This window comes from Copadichromis virginalis, linkage group LG7 (assembly GCF_057382275.1).
Source record: "Copadichromis virginalis isolate Kocher_CV1m ecotype Utaka linkage group LG7, C_Virginalis_male_GT1.1, whole genome shotgun sequence".
NCBI lineage: Eukaryota > Metazoa > Chordata > Actinopteri > Cichliformes > Cichlidae > Copadichromis > Copadichromis virginalis.
In genome coordinates this window covers 68906888-68930320 of record NC_140624.1, presented here as the reverse complement: position 1 = coordinate 68930320, position 23433 = coordinate 68906888, and the positions used below count along the sequence as shown (strand labels likewise).

Sequence of the window (23433 nt, the reverse complement as noted above, 5' to 3'; positions counted from 1 at the left end):
GTGTGTCACAGTAAAAATGTGACTGTGTGTGAGTGGAACATCTCCCTCATCATCTTAGTGACGCACACCAGCCCTCTGTGGAGAAGAGCCGGTGAAAAATCCACTGCTGTGTTCACACAGTGATGATGAGGCAGTTTGTAGCATCTGGAAGCTCTTCGAGGCGTCTGTGGCGTCACTCTGCGCTCTTTTTGTCATTTCTCTGTGGATAAGTACATTTGGGGCGAGTGTGTCCTGTCCGTCTCAGGTTAGTCTGGGGACACGCCGGAAGACTTCTGAAGCTCTGTTATTAAAAAAAACTAAGTGGATCACAGGCTTGTTGGAGCTGTGTGTGAGTCACAAAGCCAAAATATGAGATATTTTAGATGAGGATGAGATCATTTTGAGCATGAATGGACTCTGTGATCATGCTTTTCTCAAGCAGTTGTGTGATTGTTTGGTACATATGATTCTTTTCTGACTTTGTGTCTCAGTTACCAGGTAAATTGGACGGTCTGAGTCAGATCTCTTTATTTTGGGTGCCTGTTTTCTCTCTTCGAGTTTCCACCACTAAAACTTACTCCAGGAAACTTTGGAGCAACTCACTCCCACAGCAGGAACCAGGATGTCATGCTGGGTGGAGTTGTTCATTCTGTGAGATGAGGCAGTTACCCCACGAACACACTGGACACAGCTGCCTGTCCAGTAAGTGGTGCAGAGGGTGTCAGCATGATCCATGATGGATAACAGCTTGTTCAGCAACAGAAGTGTCCGGTTTGCAGCCAATCAAAGAGCCCGCCTTCCTCATCAGTTTGTTCAGTCTGTCGGTGTTACCAGCTCAGATGCCCCCCCCTCCTTCCCCCCAGCAGACCACAGCAAGATATACCCCACAGGATCTTAGACACAGTCATTCTCCACCACCCTAGGGTGCATGTCTGATTTTGACCTCAGGACTTCCAGGCCATACTCGGCACAGATGTTCCTGCTAGCATCTTGCACCCTGCTGTTATGTGCTGGATTGTCTCTGGGGCATCTTTACACAGCCTGCACCTGGGGTCTTGCCTGGTGTGATAGACCCCAGCCTCTATGGATCTTGTGCTCAGAGCTTGTTCTTGTGCTGCCATGATTAGTGCCTCTGTGCTGTCTTTCAGTCCAGCTTTGTCCAGCCACTGGTAGGACTTCTGGATGTCAGCCACCTCTATCTGCCGGTGGTACATACCGTGCAGGGGCCTGTCCTTCCATGATGGCTCCTCTCCTTCCTCCTCTTTCTTGAGTTTCTGTTGTCTGAGGTATTCACTGAGCACTCGGTCGGTTGTGGGCATCTTCCTGATGTACTCGTGGATGTTGTCTCATCTTCAACAGTGGTACTGACACTTATCAGTTCCCGGCCTCATTCCTTCCATTTATTATACAGTCTCAGGGTGCTGGGTCTGGGTTACAGCTTTCCTAGCGGCCTCTTCATGGTTCCCATTTGCCTGCGGGATCCCCAGGTACTTGTATCTGTCCTCGATGTCTGCGATGTTGCCTTCTGGTAGTTTGAGCGCCTCGGTTTTGACTACTTTCCCTCTCTTTGTTATTATCCGACTACACGTCTCCAGTCTGAGTATCATTGCTGTATATCCTGCCGGTGTGGATGATGTGATGTCTCGCTCACTCTTGGCATACAGCTTGATGTCATCCATGTAGAGGAGGTGGCTGACAACTGCTCCACTCCGTAGTCTGAGGGGGTTCAGGCTTACGGAGAACGACAGTGGGGACAGGGCATCACCTTGGTAGATGATCCTCGGGGATCAGGACTGTCTGGCCTTCAGTTAGCACCCATTGATGAGACGTTAGTAGAAATGCTAGTAGATGAGAGACACCCAGAATGACCTGATGTCCCCCCCCCCCCCCTTGCTGTAGCATTTGTGTTGTACATTGTCGATCTCCAGCTCTGAGAGCAGTTCCTTCTTCTGAAAGTTGGAGCTACTTGTTGTCTAGCTGTCAGTCTGGATGCGGGGTATTGAAGATTCCACATCCTCTTCATGTAACCCCTTCATCACAAGCATGAATGTCAGGGTAACCTTGAGCTTTTATGATTTCTTTGAACTGTTCCAGTGTGGAAGGATTGCACAAGATTTACACCAGATTTAAACACGTTAGCAAAGTCTCTCTGATCCATTTCTAAACAATTGCAGATTTCAAGATCATCAGTTCAACAACTGTATGTTAGTGCAAGTTATTTAGGTGTGTCACTGCTTTACTGAGGTCTGTAAGAAGACCCAAACTGTTCATCTCAGGTTTGAGGAAATTGGTTAGGATGTTAAGGAACCACCGAGGCTCAAGCCTTCCATGATGGCCCCGCCCCTCCCTGAGCCTGGTTCTTCCTGTTAAAAGGGAGTTTTTCCTTCCCACTGTCGCCAAAGTGCTTGCTCATAGGGGTCATATGATTGTTGGGTTTTCTCTGTAGGGTCTACCTTACAATATAAAGCACCTTGAGGCGTTTGTGGTTTGGTGCTGTATAAGTAAAATTGAATTGAACTGGAAACTGCTGGAACACCTGCATCAACAGTGAGGCCAGTTTTGCATCTCCATTGACTGAGAGGGTGCCAACAAAGACAGAAGCTACAAAATCAAAACTTTTGCAGTTGTCCATGTACGGTTTTCAGACATGACCAAGACTGAGCTATGTGGCCACAAAGACAAGAAGTATGTTTGGAGGAGTAAAGATGAGACTTTCAACCTAAGAACAGTGCAACAGCTGTCAAACATGGTGGCGGTAGTATCTGCCAGTGGTCCTGGTACATTAGCCACAGTGGATGGAATAATGAATCTAAATTCTTCAACTTCTCAAATCAACAGCTAGATGGCTGAAACGTGGACAGTTTAGTGACAGTTTTCCAATTCTGCTACGAAGAGTGGAAAAATATGAGACTGGATTATGCTGGGATGATGTTGATGGGTACCAAAAACGTCTGGTTGAGGAGCAACTTGCTAAGAGTTATTTAACCATATATTAGTGGGCATATATGTATATATCTGAGCCTATATGTATACCTTTGACCCGTGGGGATCAGAGAAAACCCCAAACAGTTTTTCTTAAAGTCATTAAAGATGTATGCTGTATAATCTTTCCACTCTGGAAAAAGACCAGTTCAAAGGTATCATGAAAGCCCAGGATCACCCTGACGCTCGTGCTCGTTATGAGTGGATGGAGACTTGGATGGATGGTGTTAAATGTGCTTGAGAAATCAAAAGCAATCCTCACCATGCAGCCGTTACTATCCACAGTGCATTCTCTGCAGCATGGAGACTGTTGCAGCATCCCCCCCAGATTTGGTCCGTACACAAACTACATAACACACCACATGATGCATACATGACAAACTACGGCACACAGCTATAACAACAGGATCAGTCAAACACGTACTCATAACATGAGAAGACTTCCACATGACTCTATATGTTACGCTTTTACTCAAAGAGCTCAAAGCCAGTGCAGTAAGCTCCGTCAGTTCTGAGAGATTCTTATGCAGCATTTATCCAGTTATATGTATATTTATAAAATGCATGTTCTTCGTCTCTCTGGGAGAGCCTTTGTAGCAGTAAAATACCTTTTACATTATGCATATTATTTTCTTTTGTAATCCAGAAAGACCTCAAAGAAAACCAGACACCGACAGATATGAAAGTAAGTTTACTTGTGAAGCACTTTAACTGTAAAAGCTCAGTCGGTGTAGCTGCGAGTGCTTCTAATGCAGCATTTTCCCAAACTGGGATTATTAAGACGCAGCTTTCTCTAGGTTTTCTATGAAATTCTGCTCAAAGGCACTAAAGATATTAAAAACAGAGTGGGAGGCCACAGCTCTGCTGCTAATTTCGCTGTGGAGATAACATCAAGGTCGCACCTTTTTACTCACTTGAAAGGTGCACGTGGAGAACGCACTAATTGATGTAGAAGCACGGCGGGCATGTTAATGGAAAAAAAGTTAATTAGAAAATTTACATTTCATCAAAAAATAACTGCTGGGACGGATTTTTAAACCACAAATGATGATGATTTCTTTTTCTTGTAGCTCTGATTCATCACCACAGCACACCAAGCTGAGTCGAATGAAAGACTAAATGCAGTAAACTCAATTGTCCTTGGTTCGTTAAAGATTTCATACTCATTCCTTATCAAATGTAGCAGAGAATTGGTGTCATATAAACTGCAACCTTTTTATTTCTGCAAAAAGGTCCCAGCTTGTTTTCTCTTATTTCTTTTCCTTTGCGAGTCAGTAAATTCAGCTGCTATGGCTAAATCAATATTTATGTATCCAAGGCCTCTTTTGTCAGCCTGCAGGACCAACCTACACACACACACACACACACGCGTGAGGAATTGCAGACAAATTTCCATTTAAAAAGTCACTGAGGCTATAATTCACAATGTTCCCAAGCTGGATGATAAATCAGGGCTGGAACAGCCTCGTAACAGTCCAGAGGGATGATGAAGGGCGTCGGACCTTCTCCTCATAAACGCGACGAGCTAACTGAAGCGGCTGCAGGACGAGATGAGCACCGCCCCCCTCCACCACCTCTGTTAGGCTGAATCCTCTGATCAGATCTTTGTTTGAGCGATAAGGTGACGGAGGGAAGTGACGCTGCAGGAGATGATTTGGAGGCTGATGATTAAGGATAATGAAATGAAGGCGATAATTTGATCCACCGTCAATGAAAACGTTAACGGCTATTCTCTCCTGATTTTCATCTTCTTTTTTTTGTCTTCCCACATGAACACTTTGATCAGTTTACCGCTGGAGATCATTTTGTGAGCTCCTGTTTGGTTTCCAGAAACTGTTAAGATTAAAAGCACAATACAAAAAGTCTGAAACATGCTAAAAGCAGAAAATGCACTTGTGATTGTAGCCATTCCCCAACTCTCTGTGAATGGGACTCATGGCCATTGATCAGTGGTTGTTGATCAATGGTCATGAGAATTTGCATAATTAAGATTAAGGAACTGCCCTCCCAGCCCATTGCTCCTTCAGTGGGCTGGTTTCACTCATTATGCAAATGTCCTGTTTATAAGATTGAAACCTGCAGTCAGCTGAGCCTGAAGAAGTCACTTGGATGAGTGATGAAATGTTTCTCCCACAAAACGCTACGTCCAGATGAACAGAATCAACTTTTGGAGATATACCAGCAACACCACTAACATTAGCTAATGCTACAGTTAGAGACCGTAACACAATCAAAATGATTCCAACCGTGTGCAAACAACTTGCATCCATGTTACCTTTGAAGATGAGGACCAGGTCTCGGACAACTCGCAGTCAGCTGCAGTCATCAGAGTGACTTTAGTGCATCACTAAGGCAATGAAATGATGATAAGACACAGCAATTATCAGTTTACAGTTGTTCTGGTGTGAACCAAAAACACATCTCGATCAGGTTTCAAATGAACTCCAGAGCAGTTTGTTTATGTTGTGAATGTGATCCAACCTCAATCCAACACAGCTACCAGGTGTATGCTGCAATTTGAGCTAAGCGCCCTCCTGTAGTTGGGTGTGTTTTGCAATCTGAGATACAACAGGTACCATATATGTGCAGAGTACACAAACGGTAAGTGTGGAATAGCAGCTAGCAGTAGAATTAATGCAATCTGGCCACTCCGGTCTTTAAGTGATGACGTATGAATCCTGCTTCCAGCCCAAACTACCCTACGTTTTTTAAGGCTGTTGTGTTTTTAACATGTTTTAATGTTTTGTATCTTTTTCTATTTAATCTGAACAAGCCCCTCAAAACAGTCAGTGATCACTGTCGGCTTCTCTCAGTTTTTATCATCGCTCTTCATTTTAAAGCTCAGTTTTTAAACCCTTATGATGTAACTCCAGCCCATGTAGCAGTATATGAATGACTAACCTCGTATTGTGGATGGATTATCTCAGTTGTTCTCCTGACTGAAGTTTGGTCCATTTACAGCATCCTGCCATGCGATTGCATTTGTCTCTAACCATCAGGAACCCTCACGTTAACTTTTATCCAGTGGAAAAAAGTTGGTGTTCATCCTGCAGGCTTCAGTGTGTTTATGCTAACATAGCTGTGTCGCTAGCGATCACGTAGCAGATCAGCTACTGATTGGAAGGTTGGTTGTTCGATCCTTGGCTTCCCCAGTCTGCATGCCAAATTATCCTTGGGCAAGTTTCTAACCCCAAGTTGTGTGAATGTTGGTTAGATTGCACTTGAATATAGAAGTGCTTGTATGAGTGTGAATGAGTGTATACAGCACTTTGAGTACTCTGGGAGAGTAGAAAAGCGCCATGTAGGGTTGCCAACCGTCCCTTAAAATACGGAATCGTCCCGTATTTCGAAACAAAAGTACACGTCCCGTATTGAGCTAATAAGGGACGCACTTTGTCCCGTAATACAGTGAGAATCAAAAGTAGTCTATAAATGTTAATGGAATTAACGCTTTGTTTGAAAACATAATTCCCAGCCCCTCTCCTGCTTTGTGACCAATGAGCTGACAGCACACTTATGACAATTCGAGTATGACAATTCAGATTACCGCTCATCTCATTGGTCGAGGAAAGGTCGCTTACGGAGAAAATATCGGAAGACAACAGATGACCACAACAAGAAGCATGGCCAACAGGGAAACAAACGCCGACACTGCGGTGCAAGTCTCGGACGACAGTACACCTAAAGCTGGGCAGACACTGTGCGATTTTTTCAGTCACGTTATTCAGCTCCTGCTCAAACTGCACGATTGACTCGCAGGGGTTAGAAGTTGGTAGGTCACGATGCAGAGTCTCACACTATACCGCCCTTAATAGGAACATTTTTTCATACAGCCTTATCATCTCATCTAATCGACTGCGAGAAAGGAAAAAAACATATTTATCAACGTGTCAGAGCACTCCTTACGTTGTGGTACATCTTATCTCCTGAGTGCTCACACTGTGCCTCCATAAAATGAAGGTTATAACAGAAAATCTGTCGCTCGCTCTCTCTCTCTCTGTCTTTCACTCACACAGACACGCACACCACCACCATCAACTTTGCTAAATTGCTAATGAAAAACATTGATCAGGCAGCTGTGATTGAGCAGCATGTAAATCCAACTATTTTCACGGTTGTTGTGTCGTGATAATTTCTGAGGCCACATCGAAAAGGCTCGGATGAGCTTTCCAAAGTTCTACAAGTTGTGCCTCCATCGCTTGTGTCCAGATCACACGCTGCACAGCCGTGCTGCTCCGTCTTTTTCACCGACATTTGTGTTTGCGCGTGAGCAGTGTGACAAACTGCGGTGACACCCTCCCGACCAAGCGATTGATGATCGGGAGCTGGTCGTGAGGTGTTAATCACTTCTCCTTACCCCACGTATACTACACGATGCACGATGAAGGCCAAAATCGGTCCGATCACTCAAAAATCGGCTCAAAATGGGCCTAAAACCGCACAGTGTGAGCCCAGCATTAGAGCAGCAATGTTTGTTCAGAGAAAGGGAAAAATGGGAAAAGGAAAACACCTGGCTTGAAAACGTTAATATGGGCATGTGCAGTGAATATCAGCGCTATGTGGCCAGAAGTGTGATAATATAATTTATTTTGTGTAATAAACAACTGTAAGGATAGATGATTACAACAAATAGATGACTAATACATAAAAGTAATACATAGATGAATAATGATGATGAGTTATGATGCGTAATCATGGGAACAAGCGGGTTTACAAACAGGAGCAGCTGATTAGCATTAAGCCAATTGTACTAAATGCACTAAATGTGCACTGTTACAAGAATGTTTTTCTTTCTATTGTTTTCTATTATTTTAAGTTAAGCAGGACAGAGTTCTTTTAAAGAAAGATTTACTTATATTCTCAAAAGTTAAGCATGACAGGCTTCTGTTTAAGAAAGAGACCTGTTTTACTGTGTTAATGTTGTCATTTTGAGCTAAAAATAAATGGCTAAATGATCATTTGTTTCACATGTGTTCATATCACAAAGAATACACATCTACTTAAATCAAATTCAAGTCAAATGGTTAAAAAAAATAATTTCACACACAAAAAAAGAGCTAGAAAATTCACCACACTGGGAAGGGTGAAGACAACTGGGTCGCCCGGCCCTGGCCACGAGGTGTCCCTTATTTATCTTTCAGGGAGTTGGCAACCCTAGCGCCATGTAAGAATCAGTCCATTTACCACATCATTATATAGCAGCTAGCCCAACTTCAGTAACCCTACAAACGTCACTGCTGTTTAGTTTTCTGTCTTCATTTATGTTGGAAGTGATAGCAGAGCTGTACGTTTGAATTTATTCAGAAACCTCTCACTCAGAACATGCTATATCATGTTTAGGTGGAAGCTAGCGAGCTAACTTCCGCTAACTTCTAACTCTGTTAAACTTCATAAATCCTGTTTTCATGGATGCCTGGATGTTAAACTTAATTGTTACACCTGGTAAAGCAGCAACGCTGATCATTTTATTTATTATGTAACTCTCAGCGATGGTGCAGTGTTCGTTTGACTTTGGACCCAGAAACGGCTAATGACGTCAGACTTAAAGAGCGGATAAGTGGACTAAACATTCTCATTTGGTTTAAAGAGACTTGCTTGGTTCACTTGTTGTTTTTGTCAGTTTTGGGAAAAAACTACAGGAAAAGGCTGAAGTTTACAACCTCATCATCTGATTCAGAGTAAATGAACTTTAAGTGTGAAAGTGTGAGTGACTGCAGTCAGTCCAAGTTGGACAGCTTGCCTCCATCCAGGCAGCCTGTATAGTTGCCTTGTGAGTAGTTGTCATTATATTTTTACTGTATTGTGACTGAAAAAAATAACATCATGCAGGCTACAGTTAGCCCGCTAGCTTTGTTCCTAGTCATTCCTAGTCCTAGTCAGTTCTGTTTTTGAGTCGGGTCGTCATAGATATCCAAAGTTAAATCAAAGAATAAAGCTGGGTGTGATAAAATATAAATATATAACTGAAATAACTAACTGACCCTAAACTGAACTGAAAACAAACAGTGGAAATTACAAAACCATCATAATTCTGGTGAACATTTCTTTCTTTTATTATCACTGCCATCAATACTTGGAACCTGATTTATTTCATGCATCAGTAAAAATGGGTGTAGTTGCTGTCATCGCTGCAGTTTAACAGTAATAATTTTCCAATGCTGGTGTTGCATTAAATGTAATGCTGCCTGAAGTCTGAATATAAATGGCGACATTTGATTTTGTTGTATTTCTGTGTTTGAATTGAGGAGTTTAATTGTGGTCCTCTCATGGTTCACTGTGGTCACAAAGAGATGGACATAGAAACATTACTCAGGTCGGCTGCGGAGTTTAAATTATGCTCAGTTGGGACCCAGGAAAAACTCTCCTGCAGTCAGTGCACGGCCAGCCTGAACTGCTGATACAGGCGGGATGGAGCCATGCTCTCATGTTGTTCACGTCATACTCTGATCCTACCGTCCGAATGTCGCCGCAGAAATCGAGACTCAAAAGATGTTTCAATGCTTTTCTATTTTGCAGTTCTGGTGAGACTCTGAAATGCAGCTTTAGGCTGGCAGCAGCGACACCCAGTGTGGACTTCTGCCTCAAAGTTCAACATGTTGTGCACTCACAGATGCTCTTCTGCAGGCTTTGGTTGTTATTCGACCTACCGCTGCCTTTCTGTCAGCTTGAACCAATCTGGGCACTCTCCTCTGACCCCTGACATTAGCAAGGCACGTTACTGGATTACTGTGGCTCACTGGATTTTTTGTTTTCAGTCTGACCTCTGTAAACACTAAAGATGGGTTTGTGGGAAAATCCCAGCAGATCAGCAGTTTCTGAAACAGTCAGACCAATCTGTCTGGCACCAACAACCATGCCAAGTTCAGAGTTCCCTCCATCAGCTTTCTTTCCCACTGTGATGCCCTAACCCTAACTTCAGCAGGTCATCTCGACAATGTCTTCTCGATTAAATTGAATGAATTTATAATGAACGTCTGACTGAAAACAAAGTTCTTGCTTTCTTAGAAGTTTCTCTCATTTTCCATCTTTTCAGGACTCTGGCCTACAAGAACCGCTATGTTCGAGTTCCAGATGGTCACTTCTGGATCGAGGGAGATCATCACGGCCACAGTCTGGACAGCAACAGCTTTGGACCGGTAAGCACTCATCCCACTGCAGTGACACTGATGCCCTCCTTTGGTAGAAACAACTTCTATGTTCAGGAGTTTTCAGTCAGTCTGCGATACACAGTAAGGAAACAGTATTGGGTTCGTCTCTTAATCTTCATCAGTATAAAAACACATGACTTTGCAGATGATGCTGCAGCTGCTGTGATGACCTGATAGAGACTTCTTCTTCCTTAACTTCTATTTCACCACAATCACTCCAACCCTCTGCACGGCCTCCTTCACTGCATCTATGAACCTCCTCTGAGGGCTTCCTCTTTTCCTCCTTGCTGGCAGCTCCATCTTCATCATCCTTTGTCCAGTATATCCTGCACAGGTCCAAACCGTTGGTGGATTACGTGTTGGAATCTGTCTGACTCTATAAAATGGATGTTGATTAACTGCAAACCTTCAACAGTCTGTTTGAATGATCCCTCCAGATTAGACTAAGGTTGCCTCCTGACAGCAAACCTCTGCACTGATCACTGAAGCTACCTGCAGTCAGTCCCAAACATCAAAAAACCGAATTATACACCAACCACCATCTTTACCTGGTTGCACAGTGTGTCAGAGACATCACTGAGTGCAGAGACGGTCGAGCAGCTCCTGTAGGTGTGATGTGTGCAGGCTGCGTCATACTTGTGTTCATATGTGTGTTCTTGCATACACTACAAGTTTAAAATGTTTCAGCGGGATCCAAATCTGGGCTTCGATTAAACCTGTGATTGAAATGTTCTTTAATATAATTAATAATGAATTAATTCCTTTACAATCGTTTATTTAAAATTAGGTGTTTTTTAAATCCCTCTGCAGCGTTTTAGCTCCTCACCCAGTAGGCTGATGGACAGACGTGAACCTGAAAACAAATTTTTCATAGACACACACACACGTCAGCGTTGCCATGGAGACCTGACTAATGAGGACCCGAAGTCTCGCAAAAATCTCACTGTCAAAGTCGAGATTCACACTTTGTTCATAAATGTGGTGTAAAGCTTTATTATGGCTTAAACAGAAGGAGAAATAATGAAGCTGTGAGCAAGGCATTACTGCAGCACACTGTACTGTTTGGGGGAAACGGTAAAGAAGGAACATGGAGCTTTGGGAGAATCCACGGATAAATAACTCCAGTATGTTTCCTTTACGTGCACTGCATACTGTGGGCCCGGTTTCATCTGCCCTGTCCCGATCCGAGCTGGGTCCTCTCCTGACTGGAGCCGAGCGTCACAGAGTCCGTAGGGAAGCCAGAGTGACGGCTTGTTTCGGCGCCATCTTTCAGCGTTTTGTTGTGGTCGGCAGAGATGACAAGTACGTTAACAAAGCAGGATGTTTGTGCAGACCTGGTTTGTTCATCCTGACAGACACATAAAGATTTCATTAACGCCGTGTTTCAGGCTCATCTCTCCAGGGCAGGAAGAGTGTTAAAAGTCTGATATTGACTCCTGTTCTCTACACGCTATTTGTAGTTTTTCCCCTGTTGGTTGGAGCGGGATAAATTTTTCAGCAAAGAAGTAGTCGTTTGCTATGGACAGCACATTCAGAGCCAGACAGAAAGCCCTGCTCTCCCACTGATGCAAAGCTATCCAAGGAGCTGAGCAGAAATCCCCTCTGAGCTCAAACCCAGAGCACATAGAGCAGCAGCTCTGCAGAGCCTCTTTGTTCCTGAGACGACCGGCACCTGTTCTGCCCTACAAAGAGAGGCTGAGTTTTAAATATGCTGTGCCTCTCTCCTATTATGTTTCTGACCACACCACTCTTCTGCAGATTATGAGTTTTCTTTCAGTATTTCCAGCAAACGCCCGTTCAGTTCCAACTTTTCATTAAAGACCGCTGTTTCAGTGTGAAGTCTGTGGCTAAATGTAATTTAGATTCACATGATGATCATCTGCAGAGAATTTCCTACGAAGGTGTAAACTACAGCTCCTTCTTACAAACTGCTGCCTCTGACATCCTGTTAGACGTCTTTGCTATGAAGTGGGTCTGACCAGATGTCATGGCTGCTGGGATGGGCTGATAGAGAGGAGCTGAAATCAACCCTAACCCTGCCTTAGGATTGTTCTGGTCCATGGTTCTGTAAAACGTACTAAACAGTGAGTTCAGCGTATTTATTAACTTTCAGTCTCAGTAAATGGCACGCTTACTGCTTCCATAGGAATTAAGAATATTAAAGGTCAGTACCAGCCAGGTGCTGCTTATTAAATGCACAAATGCACTTAATTAAAGGATCATCAGTTGGTGTGAGCACCACTACTTATGGCACTTTTGCTAGTTTGAACCAAGCCAAGGAGGAAAGATGTCAGCAAAGATCTTGGGAAGGATTATAAGGCCGTCTACAAATACTAAGGGAGATTATTCACAAATTGAAAACATTCAGCTGCAAGTCTTCACGGCACTGGACGTTCCAAAGAATTCACCCCAAGGTCAGACCGTGCAAAACTCAGAAGAACTCCAAAAATCCAAAAGCTGGTTAGCAAAGAGTGAACAAGTATGGCTTGTTTAGGGCTTCAGGGGAAAGAGTCTTCTCTCTAAGGAGAACATACCAGCATGGTGTATATTTCCAAAACTGCATCTGCAACAGAACGACCGAAGAAGAGAAGAACGGAGCTGCTGCAGAGCTCAGAGAGCTGTGCATGAACGAATGCTGCAAACCTCAATGAGGCGAAAAAGAATATGAAGAAGAGTGGACCAAAACTCCTCCCCAGTGATGTGAGAGACTGACGAAGCCACAGAGAAAATCCTCCCTGCAGGTTATTGCTGCTACAAGCTGTTGAATCAGGGGTGGACTCAGTCTTTCCCTCGACTGTCACATGAAAACTTTCTTTTACATATAATCGTCTAACACTGTCACTGCACGGACAAATACAAGAGCGAAAGGTGTGAGGCTGTGGTATCTTACAGATATTTGTAGCTTCACGTTATTCTGCAGCTTGAGATGCATCTGCTCGTTTGCTGGGGTGAAACTGGAGCTTCTGCCAGACCCAGAGTCCAAAGCTGTGGCCGTTTTTTTCTTTCTTCAGCACGTTTGAAGAAATCTGCTGACGTCAGAGTCAACAACAACATCAACCTGTGTTTATTTCATCCACACCTGTCACCATTTTCACAGCTATTTGTCTGTCACTGCTTAATGGCACAGAAGGATGACATCCAGTCGTTGCTCCAGACTAGCTCTGGCCTGTTCCAGCCTGGAGACGTTTCTCTGCTGCTCAGAAAGGTGGTGTGAGCGCAGTGGTCTTTGTCAGTAGATGTTTCATTGCAGAGTTGAAGAGCACACATCAGCTTCTGCCCCTCGTGACAGACGTCACCGGCGTTCTCGTCCCTAAAATCACATTACCCTTTCATTGCTGCCAAATGGCCAAAGCCACAGCAGCAGAAGCCTCAGCTGTGTTGTATCATGAAACACAATGTGCTGACAGTTTCATATTATTACCAAATATTCATACCACAGGAAATAGACTCGAACAGCTAAATCAATTGACTATATTCAGGATGTATCCTCTCCAATGAGGAGGTCTCATTTGAATAAAATGTTCTTTTTAAAGTCAGCCTGGCAGTCCTCGCTGCCACCCACCTCACAGTCTTTCAGTGCAGCAGATGATGCAGTCAGCCTTCGGGTCGATCAGAAATAGTCCAAAACAAAACAGAGAAAAACACCCACAACCTCTATATACACTATATGGTCCGAGTGCAGCGCTGTATGGAGCTTTTTCCTCCACATTCTTTTGTTGCTAAGTTAAAAATGTTCTTTCTTTGTTTGGTTTTCAGAACTTTGTAAAATGTGAAACCGAGGAGATTTTCATGCATATGCAACACGAGTCAGGCTTTCATGTCAGTCGATCTCACGCTGTGGGAAGTATGGCCTATTAAAGCGTTTATAGGTGCAATAAATAAGATTTCTACTGAGCCCAAAGCATGAAACGGCCGCAATTCATCTGCAGAGAGTTGATGGGGGGGTGTTGATCAATACGGTGAGTCAGCCAGATGCTGAGGTTTCTTCCTCTCAGAGCTGAAAAGCCAATCCTGATGTGGACACAAACAGAGAAAGTAATGAGCCGAGAGAGCGCCGAGAAGAAAAGACTACGGGACTAAGTGATGCAGCGTGGAATTCGGCGCATGACCGCTGAACGGCAAAAGGAAGCCACTGACCAACGATCCGGAAAAATACAAAGAAAACAAAGACGCAACAGAGACAAAGAACCTGAGAGATGTTCGACTAACAAGCAAGGAAATTAAAAATAAGACTAATGAAGACCCCAAAGGAGGACCCGATGGACAAAATCAGGAAAACAGCAAACCGTAGAGGCAACGGAGGAAGGTAGGAAAGTACGAAGCACAAAAGCTGTTAATTATTAGGGCGGTCGCCTTTAAAAGGTGAAACCAAAACAGAGAAATCCAAGAAAATAGAATCAAAACAAGTGAAGCAAAAAATTATGGATGAATTACAAAAGTCTAAACTATACCAATAACTTTAATGGTTTCTTTAATGGTTACCATTAAAGAAACCCTGAGCATCCATCACGCAGGCCACCTGTAAAGTTTTTTATTCTCATCGTTCAGGAACCGTTTGAGTCTCTCGCCCAGCGTTGTTGTTCAGTCACGGTAATGTGACGTGTACCTGGAAACACCTGGGCGGAGCTCATTATTCTGTTCAGCACCTGATGAATGCTTGTTGCTACCATCGTCCATCAAAGCTCCTCTTCTGTTTTCAAAACCATTGAAATCTGTCTGCAACACTAGCAGAGTCGTAGTCATTGAAAAATGGGCTCATTAAAAACAGTAGTGTTAACCCGTCCACTTTCTGCCCACATAAAACATTTGAGGAGCAGCATTCAAGGCAGAAATCTCCAGATGTCTCCCCGGGAGGGGTCACTCAGGTGTTCCCAACTCTGCAAAGAAGCCTCCTCCCAAACCATTCAGGAGGAATCAGGTTCAGTAAACCACCTCCGCTGTGCAGGGTTCGGAGTGACAGAGCCCAGCAACCCGACTCTGGTCATCTAAACCAGCGGTCCCCAACCCCCGGGCCTCGGACCCGTGAGTCGTTTGGTACCGGGCCGCGAGAGTTGAGGCTCAGGTGTGAAATGTATGGTTTTCAGGGGTTTTATCGGTTTTCAGCGTTATTTTGTTATTGTTTTTATCGTTATTTTGTTGTATTTATCCGCGACACCTTAAAAGCCGGTCCATGAAAATATTGTCGGGCATAAACCGGTCCGTGGTGCAAAAAAGGTTGGAGACCGCTGGTCTAACCACAGCTAGTGGTCATGGGACAGCAGAGGGCAGCAAAAAACCATCTAAAGCATGAAACTGCTAAAAAATAAAAACATATCCTGAAAGGAAAAACCTCCAAGAAACAAAAGAAGGAAGAATTTCTATATAAATGCATTTTAATTAATTCTCAATTTTCCTGTTCTGAAAAACCTGAAATTAGGCACGTTCACTTTCTCCTACATGCTTGTCTTTGTCAATCGTCGCCTTAAAAATCTCAGTGTAAGAAAAGAAGGAAGCAACGTGTTATAAAGAATCCAAGAAATGAAGCTAATCCAATAATCAACAAAAAAAACCCAAATATCCAAATAAGCCAAAAACAGAGCATCGAAAGAAAGAAAGCATCAATAAAGCAAAGGAAGGAACAACTACGTGTCACCTTGGCAGCCATGTTTTAACCATGTTTGGCGTAAAGAAGCCAGCGTGGATACTTTTCCTGATTTTTGTCACCAGTTGAAGGAATCTTCAAACCCAAATCGTGGAGCGAAGGTGCAAAACAAACGTTTTTGTTTGAAGTTTCCAACCTCGTGTTTCTGAGATTAAAAGAAAGATGAATCTGTGCTGACCTGGAGGTTCTCTGCCTCCACAGCTTTCAGGTGTGTAATTTAGTAATTCCTCACTGTCTCACCTTAGCAGATAACAGCTCAGTGTCATCTGCAGCCGGATGAATATTAATCAGCTGTTTCATTACCACATGTTATTAAACTGGAGCTTGACCCGCAGCTGTTGTGAGGTGGTTTCTTTTCCTTCCTGTTACTCAGACTGTAGCGTTGAATTTGCTGCGTCAAATCAAACGTTGCTTTCTTTCTCTGAAACCAACTCCTCATAACACCTCCAGCCCGAGCGCGAGCTCTCTAAAGGTTATTCTGGAGATGGAGATGAATGCCGCATATGTATATATGGTTTTAAATATAGAGGCTGGCTTTGAGAGATAACAGGAATCATTAAAAGCTTATGACATTTGCTGGTGTGTGTGCGTTCGCCCTTATGCAAAGCAGATCTAATTGATGCGGCGAGGACGATGCTGGACAGCAGTGAGTGGACGGATCTTCAGCTGTCAGCGCGCCGGTTTTAATTATCTCTGCCGTTGATGTCTGCAAGTCTCTGCACCTCAAGCTGAATGTCAACCTGTGAAAACCTAAATAAGAAGCACGTCACTTCAAAAATCAGAAAAAATCAGTTTTTGCTCATTTCAGACTGCCAAGGCAACCAGTGACTCAAAAAGAGGAAAACCAACCCACGGCGTCGTGTTAATTCAGGCTGCTTGGATACGTATCTTTAATATATTCAACAAAATCGAAGCAGAGGATTGGTGCCTTTCACAAACAGTCCCTGCAGGTTCTGGATGTCAGCATCTGATGTGTTCGATTCAAAGAAGGCTTCAGTTTTTTTACATTCAGCATAACTGAGCTGTGGTTGTGACTAAGCCCAACCAAAGACTACATTTAAACAAGTTCAAACATCTTTTGCTGTTGGAGTTTGCAAGTACAATCAAAGCGGTCACCCAGAAACACCCTCAACCTCTGGGTGACCGAATTTAATGGCGAGGCGACGGTACTGGTGGAGGCGACCTTTCTCCAAACCACCGTGGTCGGTTGGAGCGCCGTCACTCTCAGGTTGGTGAAGGTTTGCAGATTTACCAACGTGTTGCAGTAAATCTGAGTCAGAGTGTCGACATCATCTGTGACACGCTGACTCGGCTGGTTGTATTCTGGTTATATTCCTTAGAAAAGGAAGATTGCAGAGCAGCTTTACCATTTTGCACTTTCTCTGTATGTAGACGGCAACATATTTGCAGTTGTTGCCATTTTATCCCCGTCAGCACAATCAGATTCAATGAGATGATGATTGCATGCATTTGCAACATAAAGTAGACTGGCTCTGATGGGGCACTTTGAAAATGGCAACTTACTGTGGTTGCAGATCTGGTATCCATCTCTGAAGCAAGCATTGGCTGCTGAGGCCTCCAGCTCCGTGATGTGACTGGAGAATAAACAATGAGAAAACTATTTTTGGATGACAGGTCTTGACACGTGTACTAGAGGAGGGTTTTTGAGCAAAGAAAGGCAGCTGGAGCCGTGTTTTGCTTATTTCTGTTCACATTTCATTGCCCAATAATCTTTTCATTTTGAATTCTTCAGATTTTGTGGTTTTATAAGACTCATGCTGTCACGAACTGCACTTTCCCCCCAACGTCAGTCAAAGACGGTGGAGCATTACAGAGAGAAAGCCATCGATTGTAGAACTGAAAAGCCTGAACTGTGCTCAGTTCACTTTGTTCCCTTTAATAACAGATGGTCTGCTGGACCTGCTAAAGCAGGTTATAAAGGGAGCCCTGAATCACCTGTTATGACAGGTTGACCTGCTCCATGGCTGCCACAAACATCCTCAGACACCCTGCTATGCAAAACTGACTACTCGACTGCTAACCCTGATCGCACGCGCTCCATCCTGCAGGGCTCCACCCACGTCTGCAGGTCACTGCCCTCTGTGCTGTCCTGCTGCTAGGACAAACAGGAAGGCAGCCACCTCCGTATATGAGGCTACTCACCCTCTAAACTGCAGTCTGCTCCGCCCACCTGTTCCTCTGTCACCCCCAAACCTCCTGCTCCACCACAGCTGCTTCAGTCAGCGATGCTCAAAGAGATTTCCATGACAGGCTCACTTTAGGACACCTGTGGTACCTGAGGACAGGATGGCTCTCGCTCTCTGAATCGGCTCTCTGTTGTCAATCAATCCATCAATCAGTCTTTATTTATGAAGCACTTTTCACACAGAAATGTAGCACAAAGTGCTTTACATGGTTAAAAGCAGCCCACCCCACCCTCCAATTCACTCCCCACACTCTCTTCAATTCAATTCAATTCAATTTTATTTATATAGCGCCAAATCACAACAAAAGTCGCCTCAAGGCGCTTCATAGATACAGAGAAAAACCCAACAATCATATGACCCCCTATGAGCAGCACTTTGGCGACAGTGGGAAGGAAAAACTCCCTTTTAACAGGAAGAAACCTCCGGCAGAACCAGGCTCAGGGAGGGGCGGGGCCATCTGCTGCGACCGGTGGGGGTGAGAGAAGGAAGACAGGATAAAGACATGCTGTGGAAGAGAGACAGAGGTTAATAACAGATATGATTCAATGCAGAGAGGTCTGTAACACATAGTGAGTGAGAAAGGTGACTGGAAAGGAAAAACTCAATGCATCATGGGAATCCCCCGGCAGCCTACGTCTATTGCAGCATAACTAAGGGAGGATTCAGGGTCACCTGGTCCAGCCCTAACTATATGCTTTAGCAAAAAGGAAAGTTTGAAGCCTAATCTTGAAAGTAGAGATAGTGTCTGTCTCCTGAATCCAAACTGGAAGCTGGTTCCACAGAAGAGGGGCCTGAAAACTGAAGGCTCTGCCTCCCATTCTACTTTTAAATACTCTAGGAACAACAAGTAGGCCTGCAGAGCGAGAGCGAAGTGCTCTAATAGGGTGATATGGTACTACAAGGTCATTAAGATAAGATGGGGCCTGATTATTTAAGACCTTGTATGTGAGGAGCAGGATTTTGAATTCAATTCTGGATTTAACAGGAAGCCAATGAAGGGAAACCAAAACAGGAGAAATATGCTCTCTCTTTCTAGTCCCTGTCAGGACTCTTGCTGCAGCATTTTGGATTAGCTGAAGGCTTTTCAGCGAGTTTTTTGGACATCCTGATAATAATGAATTACAGTCGTCCAGCCTGGAAGTAATAAATGCATGAACTAGTTTTTCAGCGTCACTCTGAGACAGGATATTTCTAATTTTAGAGATGTTGCGCAAATGGAAGAAAGCAGTCTTACATATTTGTTTAATATGTGCGTTGAAGGACATGTCCTGGTCTTAACATAAGCGGTCATGGATACATGACCGCCCTCTGGTCTTCGTCAGCACGAGCTGCCGAGTTTTGCAAAAGTTGTAAAGGTGAAATATTCTTCTTAGGAAGACCAGAGAGCAGGGCAGTAATCAATGCGACTGGTAATAAAAGCATGCATCAGCATCTCCGTGTTGGCCCGAGAGAGAATAGGGCGGACTCTGGCTATATTTTTTAGATGATAAAATCCAATTTTGGTCACATGTTTAATATGTGGGATAAAACCAAGCTCAGAGTCAAAAATAACACCCAGGTTTTTCACTTGTAGCGAAGGACATAGTGAAAATGCCTGTAATTTAGACAAGAGTTTCTCTCTCTGAGCCTCGGGACCGACGATTAAAACTTCAGTTTTGTCCTGGTTAAGCTGTAAAAAGTTTTCTGCCATCCAAGATCTTATATCCAAGACACAGTTAAAAAGGGCATCCATTGGTCTGGTGTCATCAGGAGACACAGAGATGTACAGCTGCGTGTCATCAGCGTAACTGTGGACGTTCACTCCATGCCTCCTGATGACACTGCCGAGAGGGGGCATACACAAATTAAAAAGTACAGGGCCTAGAACCGACCCTTGAGGCACACCACATGTCCTTCTATGGATCTTAGAGGAGCATGTATCCATACTCACCATAAAAGTTCTGTCAGAGAGACAGGAAGTGAACCAGTTGTGTACAGCACCAGAGAGGCCCACCATGTGTTTCAGTCTGTTTAAAAGAACAGCGTGGTCTACTGTATCAAAGGCTGCGCTTAGATCCAGCAGCACCAGGACTGAGAGCTGTTGGGAGTCCCAGTTACATCTAAGATCATTTAAAACCTTTAGGAGAGCCGTCTCTGTGCTGTGGTTCACCCTAAATCCAGACTGGAATATCTCCAGGATCTGTCTATCATTGAGAAAATCAGTAATCTGAGTAAAAACAAGTTTTTCTAAGACTTTACTTAAAAATGGTGAGTTGGATACAGGTCTGTAGTTATTAAAATCATTACAATCCAAACTGCTCTTCTTCAGAAGGGGCCTCACCACCGCCGCAGGCAGCAGGGAAGACACCCAACTGAAGAGAGCAATTCATCATGTATAAAAGCTCAGCCTCAAAAAATCCATAAAGTGTTTTAAAGAGTGAAGAAGGGATTGGATCTAAAAGACATGTGGTGGGTCTCACTGTGGAGAAAACTTTCTGAAGGTTCTCAGCATTAACCAGGACAAAGCTGTCCAGTGTCTCCTCAGGTACAATCGAGCCCTCAGATGTGTTTACAATCATATGGCGATTAGATAAAATATCAGATCTGATGGCGCTGATCTTTCCCCTGAAGTGGTCTGCAAACTGCTCACAGAGCGAGTCTGTGGGGGTTCTTTGGGAGCTGTTAAAATCAGGGTTAAATAAATGATCTATGGTGGAAAAGAGGACCTTGGGATTATTTTTGTTATTACTGATTATTTTGGCGAAGTATGAATTTCTTGAGTTCCTTAATGTATTATTGTACACTTTAAGTTTTTGATTTTGATGCTTAATTACATTTTTATTTTTCCTCCACCTCCTTTCTGCTGCCCTACAATCTCTTTGAGCGTTTTGACTTCTTCGTTTCTCCAGGGTGATGCATGTTTTTTTTTTTTTGTTTTTTTTTTTTAACTTTTTATTTTATTTATTTGAACAACTCACCTGTCCATTACGCATACAGTTTCTTCAGAATAACAGAATACAAAGAGAGTCACAAACTCAAGACAGTGAAATTAGAAAGAAAAAGAAACAAATATATATGTATAAAAATATAGATACATATAGAATAATAATTAGAAAAATAAGATAAAGTAAAACAAAAGAAAAAAAAGGAAACATGCCTGTGGTGTCAAACATTTCCATCGTTCATTTCACTTTTTTTTTCTTCTTGTATGCTCATCTTCATTCAGTTCAGTCTGTTTTTTCCCCTTCCGTTGTACGTCAACCATTTTCCCCAGTCCTTCAAAAAGCGTTCTTCCTTTAATTTCAGTTTATATGTAAGGTTCTCCATCTCCATAATGTCCTCCACAATTGCTACCCACTGCTGCTTTCCTGGTGTTTCTGTCTTAAGCCAGTTTTTGGTGATGGCCTTCTTTGCTGCCAAAAGGAGAATCTTAGCCAGGTAACGATCCTTTACATCTACAGTACCTTCCAAGTACCCTAGATACAAAACAAGGCAGGTTCTAGGAATAATATAACCTAATATATCACAGAGAGCCGAGTGAATTTTAACCCAGAAAGTGTGAATTTTTCTGCATTTCCAGAAAATGTGTGTATGGTCTGGTTCATCCCATCCACACAGCCTCCAACATTGTTGTTGTGTATTGGTTTGTTTATTTTTAATCTTAGGTGTAATAAAATAGCGAATTTGATTTTTCCAGATGAATTCTCTCCACCTCAATGACTGAGTTGTATTCTTATGTTCTTTCCATGTTTCATACCACACCCCCTCAGTGATTTCTTCACTCAGCTCTCTTTCCCATTTTACTTTAACATATACAGTTGAGTCCTGTCTTGATTCCATCAAACATTTGTATAGGGTAGACACTGTTTTTGGAATAACACTTTTATATGCCAGTATATTTATTTTTATAATAGGATGGATTTTGTCTTCCTCTATTTTTATGTTTTTATTAAAATAATCTCTCACCTGTAAGTATCTGAAAAAATCCTTGTTTTTTAAGTTGTATTCCCGTTTTAATTCTTCAAAACTTTTAATTTCTCCTTTTTTGATTAATAAACAAAATGCTGTGATTCCCTTTTCATTCCAATTTTTAAAACCAAGATCCAATTTTCCTGGTCTAAATTCTTCATCGAAGGCTATCCATTTTAGCAAACCAAGCTCTTTGCCAATCCTGAACTCCCTTACTGTATCATACCATACATTTAATGTAAAGGATATTATCGGGTTCCTATCTTGGTCTTTAGTTACGTATTCAGGGGTCTTTTTCATACCCATGTTTGTTTGGATTGGGACATTGAGTGTGGAGAGCTCCACATCCTTCCAGCGAGCCCCGTAATCATCACTACACCAATATGTTATCTGGCGTATCTGTGCAGCACGAAAATATTCTTTTAAATTAGGAAGCGACATTCCTCCTTTCTCCTTAGTAAGCTGTAAAGTAGTGTATCGTACCCTTGGCCGCTTGCCTTCCCAGACAAATCTAGATATATACTTATCCCATTCTGAGAATTGGGTTTGAGGTATGCTTATCGGAAGAGAGAGGAATAAATATAGCAATCGTGGTAAGATATTCATCTTTATCACATTTATCCTGTCACTAAATCCTGACGGATATGTATTCCATCTTTCCATATCCTGCCTTATCCTGTTATTTATATGTCCATAGTTACTTTGATATAGTTTGTCATAGTTTTTGGTTATATTTATACCTAAATATTTAAGGGTTTTTGCCTCCCACTTTATTTCCCATTCCTTAAGATTTTGAGTTGGTATACAATTAAACATTAGAACTTGAGTTTTAAGTATATTTACTTTGTAGCCAGAAAGCGTACCAAATTTTCCTAACATTTCTGTAAGCTGCATAAAAGAGTTTATGGGGTTTTTGAGGGCTATCAACACGTCATCAGCAAATAGACTAATTACATGCTCTTGTCTATTGATTTCTATTCCTGTTATTAGGGCGTCTTGTCTAATCATTTGTGCCAATGGCTCAATATACAAGGCGAATAAGGTTGGACTTAAACAGCAACCCTGTCTAGTTCCTCTCTCTAGTTGGAATGTCTTTGTCAATGAGCCGTTAACTTTTAGTCTTGCAGTCGGTTTGTCATAGAGAGATTTAATACATTGGATTGATTTCGTAGTGAACCCGAACTTTGCCATGGTTAGGTACAGGAATTCCCAGCTGACTCGATCGAAGGCTTTTTCTGCGTCTAAACTTATCAATGCAGCCGGTATCTTGTCTTTATGTATTTGGTGTATGATGTGTAGGGTCCTCCTAATATTGTCTTGTGCCTGTCTATTTTTGACAAAACCTGCTTGGTCCTCATCTATCAGGTCTGGTATAAACGACTGGAGCCTATTTGATAGGATTGTAGTATAGATTTTATAATCAACATTCAACACCGATATAGGCCTGTAATTTTGGCAGTAGTCCCTTTGTTTTTGTGGTTTTGGCAGCACCGTGATAATTGCCTCCCTCCAAGAGGGGGGAATCACA

General features: G+C 42.9%; 1 protein-coding gene across 4 annotated transcripts in view; it reads left to right on the top strand.

Annotated features, from left to right (window-relative positions):
- immp2l (inner mitochondrial membrane peptidase subunit 2) overlaps positions 1-23433 on the top strand; it is a 222933-nt gene that overhangs the window by 195237 nt on the left and 4263 nt on the right. For all 4 annotated transcript variants that reach the window (XM_085464970.1, XM_085464969.1, XM_085464967.1 and 1 more), the window contains one exon: positions 9995-10097. In XM_085464970.1, coding sequence (XP_085321096.1) covers positions 9995-10097 — 103 coding nt within the window. The remainder of the gene's footprint in view (positions 1-9994; positions 10098-23433) is intronic.